The sequence below is a fragment of the Lagopus muta genome, chromosome 5 (genome assembly GCF_023343835.1).
Source record: "Lagopus muta isolate bLagMut1 chromosome 5, bLagMut1 primary, whole genome shotgun sequence".
Taxonomy (NCBI): Eukaryota; Metazoa; Chordata; class Aves; order Galliformes; family Phasianidae; genus Lagopus; species Lagopus muta.
Genome location: NC_064437.1, coordinates 41,932,086 through 41,935,776, shown reverse-complemented (window position 1 = coordinate 41,935,776; position 3,691 = coordinate 41,932,086). Strand labels below are relative to the sequence as shown.

At 69.1% G+C, this 3,691-nt stretch overlaps 1 protein-coding gene across 1 annotated transcript; it reads left to right on the top strand.

Annotated features, from left to right (window-relative positions):
- Window positions 1–337: 337 nt before the first annotated feature.
- SPOCK2 (SPARC (osteonectin), cwcv and kazal like domains proteoglycan 2) lies at window positions 338–3,574 on the top strand. Its single transcript, XM_048945761.1, has 10 exons — window positions 338–661; window positions 1,120–1,165; window positions 1,295–1,409; window positions 1,505–1,592; window positions 1,657–1,750; window positions 2,006–2,116; window positions 2,195–2,401; window positions 2,850–2,912; window positions 3,033–3,173; window positions 3,252–3,574. The coding sequence occupies exons 1-10, from the start codon at window positions 353–355 to the stop codon at window positions 3,395–3,397; spliced, it is 1,320 nt and encodes a 439-aa protein (XP_048801718.1). The 5' UTR covers window positions 338–352; the 3' UTR covers window positions 3,398–3,574.
- The last annotated feature ends 117 nt before the right edge of the window (window positions 3,575–3,691 follow it).

Below are 3,691 nucleotides of genomic sequence, written 5' to 3'. Positions count from 1 at the left end.
CCGTTCCCCCTCGTGCTGTCGCTCTGCCCACGCACAGAGTCGGTTCCCCCTCCCGCTTACAAGCTCCCTGCACGCGTTCTTATTGCTACCGCAAACGAAAGCGTGCCTTTCCCGCAGAGCCGGCGCGCGGTACGGGGCACGGCGGGGCCACCGGGAGCGGAGCTGGGGCCGGCCCGAGGGGCGGCGGGGCTGCGGTAGGGGAGGGGCTGGGGCGGGAGCGAGGCTCCGCCCCCGATGCTGAGCCCCCGGCCCCGCCCCCCGGCCGCACTCGCCGCCGGCGCCTCCCCGCGGTGCGGAGCGGTGCGGTGCGGTGCGCTCGGCTCGGCTCGGCCCCCGCCGGCGCTGCGGCAGGATGCGGGGCTGCGGCGGGCACCGCGCCCTGCTGCCGGCCCTGCTGCCCGCCCTGCTGCCCGCGCTGCTGCTGCCCGGCGCCGCCGCCGCCACCGGCCCCGGCCCCGCGCCCGGCGGCAATTTCCTGGAGGACGAGCAGTGGCTGTCCTCCATCGCGCAGTACGGCGGCCGCATCCGGCACTGGAACCGCTTCCGAGACGTGAGTGCGGGGCGCGGGTGGGGGCGGGCGCGGGGTGATGCCCTCCGCCCGTCCTCACCTCCGCTCCGCTTTGTTCCACCGCCGCCCCGCGCCGCGCCGCAGGAGGTGGAGGTGAGCGGGGCGGCGCGCCGCCGTCGGTGCGCGGTGCGCGGGTCTGTGCCGGGCAGCGCTCTGCACCACGAGCGGGTGTCCGTGTGAGCGTGTGGCGGTGTGCGGCGCGCGGGGCCGGGCGACGCGTGTGTCCGCGTGTGTGCGTGTGCGTGATGCACGTCCGTGTGCCGCGGGTGCGTGCGGAGCGCACGGGGGTGCATAGCGCGGTGCTCGCGGGCGTGTGCGGCGAGCAGGTGGATGTGCGGTGCCCGTGCTTGTGCGCAGCTCGCCATGCCCTGCCGCGTGCGGTGCGTGAGCGTGATCCGCACCTGTGTGCACGACGCCCGTCTGTGCGGCGCCCGGCCGTGTGCGGTACCCGTGCACGTGCGGCGTCCGTGCGCGCGCGGTGCCCGCCTGTGTGCAGCACACCCCGCGTGAAGCGGCTGCGTGCACTGCACCACCCTGCGCTGTGCCCGCAGGACGACTACATCCGGAGCTGGGAGGACGGGCAGCCCCCGGATGAAGGTACCGAGGGGGGGGTTGGTGTCGGCTGGAGGGGGGAGCGCGGCCCCGTCCCAGCCTCTGGCAGCCGTAGCCGTGCGCGGCTGCATTCCCTGGGGGCTCCTAAGCGACCCTCCTCGCCTTGCTCCCCAGGAGAGGACAGCACCAAGGACCCGTGCCAGAAGGTGAAGTGCAGTCGGCACAAGGTGTGCGTGCCGCAGGGCCCGCAGCGCGCCGTCTGCGTCAGCCGCAAGAAGCTGGAGCACAGGTAGGAGCTGGGGGGCGGAGGGGAGGGCGGGGGAGGTACGCGTTTGGAGTCGGAGCTCATTTGGAGACGGAGCTCAGCGTGGCTCTCCCCTTCAGGATCAAGCAGCACGGGGGCTGCAGGCCGTGCCACTCCGCCCGCCCGGCGCCCGTTTGCGGCTCCGACGGACACACGTACAGCTCTGCGGTAAGCGCGGGGATGGGGGGGTTGTGGCGCTGCAGCCCCCCGTGACGCCACGCTGTGTCCCCAGTGCAAATTGGAGCAGCAGGCGTGCCTGGCCGGCAAGCAGCTGACGGCGCGCTGCGATGGGCACTGCCCCTGCCCCACCCCCGGCAGCACGCAGGGTGAGTGGGGGGGGGGGTGCGTTTGCATGCGTGCCATGGGAGGGTGATTTTGGGATTCACCTGTGCAATATGTGGCGGTGCCCCCGTGCGTCCGCACAATGTAGCGGTGCACCCATGCAACGTGCAGGTGTTCCCATCAATTTGGGGATGCCCTTGTGTGGCACGGGGGTGCAATTTGGGGACACACACAATGGAGTGGTGCGTCAGTGCAGTGTGGGGGTGTCCCCCACCTCACCGTGACCTCCCTCCCTGCAGAGCCGTGCACTGGGCAGGACCTGGCCGATCTGGGGGAGCGGTTGCGGGACTGGTTCCAGCTCCTGCGTGAGAACGCCAAGCATAACGCCTCCGGAGGGACCCCCGGCACCGGTGCAACCCCAACCCCACGTCCCCCTTGTCCCCATGTCCCTTTGGGGCCGGGTCCCATGGTGGCATCGTTGCCCACAGCGCTGGCGGCCGGCTGCAAGGAGGCGGTGGGGTGGATGTTCGGGCGCTTGGACACCAGTGGGGACCGCGTCCTGGAGCAGCCCGAGCTGGCTGCCATCAACCTGGACAAGTACGAGGCGTGCATCCGCGCCTTCTTCAACTCCTGCGACACCTCCCGTGATGGGCGCGTCACTGCCGCCGAGTGGTGCCTCTGCTTCTGGAGAGAAAGTGCGTGTGGCTGCAGGGTAACGGGGGGGTGCGTGCCTTGGGGTTTTGGGGTGTGACAGAGGGGAGGGATGTGAATAATAGGGTTTCGGAGATGCAGAACATTGGGGGGATGCATGCTGCAGGGTTGGGGATGCCCACCAGGGAGGATGCATGCAATACAGGGGGGGTGGTGCTGGGGGGATGCACTGCACAGCATTGCGTGCACAACAGCATGCAGTGCGGGGAGGATACACGCTATGGGGTTGGGGGAATGCATGCCACGGGGTCCTCAGGTGCATTGTGCAGCATCAGGGAAATGCATACACACCATGGAGGGATGCACATTGAAGAGTCAAGGGATGCATACAGTGGGGGGGTGCATGCGGTGCAGAGAGGATGCATGCCACGGGGTTCTGGGGATGCACCTCATACCATGGGGCCAGCCCCTGAACGTGTGTGGATGCTGCAGAGCCGCCGTGCCTGCGGGAGCTGGAGCGGCTGCAGATGCAGGAGGCAGCCAACGTGCAGCCCGGTGAGTTGGGGTCCCAGGGAGTCCTGGCCCCTCTGATGCCGTGGGGCTGGGGTGCTCCATGCTAGGGGGTCCGGGCACTGCATGTCTTCTGGGGTGCGTTGGGGACCCGGTTTTTTGCAGGCACCTTCGTACCCAGCTGCGATGAGGACGGCTACTACCGGCGGGCACAGTGTGAACCAGGCGGCGCACAGTGTTGGTGCGTGGATCCACAGCACGGCACTGAGCTGAGCGGCACCCGCTCCCATGGCCATCCCGACTGCGGTGAGCTGGGGGAGACTGTGTGGTGACATCCCCAAGTGGTTGGGGGGGCCCATCACTGAGTAATCCCTGTGCTCACAGAGGACGCAGTGGGGTTTTCAGGAGACTTTGGCAGTGGCGTGGGCTGGGAGGATGAGGAGGAGAAGGAGCCTGAGGAAGCAACAGAGGAAGCTGAGGAGGAGGAGGCCGAGGCGGGTGAAGGAGATGATGGTGGCTACATCTGGTAGAGGCGGGGGGGGGAGGGGGCACGTCTGGGGGCAGCCCCTGTCGCCCCATTGCCCCCTGGCACAGAGCGCAGGGGCAGCCCCCGGCTCCAAGTGGGACAGGGCTGTGGGGCGCTCGCCCGGGCGGGCCCCAAGGCGGGCGGGGGGCGAGCAGTGCGAGGCTGAGCTCATGCCCCCCACCCCCCCCCCCTTTGCGCTTTTTTTGGTTTTATTTTTAATTAATTTTATTTTTCGGGGGGGGAGGGAGGGAGGGAGGGGAGTAGAACCTAGCGTGCTGCTGCGTGGTCAGAAAGTGCA

Coding starts and splice junctions, on each gene's coding strand:
- SPOCK2 (XM_048945761.1), top strand. CDS start 353: ATGCGGGGCTGCGGCGGGCACCGCGCCCTGCTGCCGGCCCTGCTGCCC. Junction 1,410..1,504: donor CGCAAGAAGCTGGAGCACAG/GTAGGAGCTGGG, acceptor TCTCCCCTTCAG/GATCAAGCAGCACGGGGGCT. Junction 2,402..2,849: donor CCTCTGCTTCTGGAGAGAAA/GTGCGTGTGGCT, acceptor TGGATGCTGCAG/AGCCGCCGTGCCTGCGGGAG.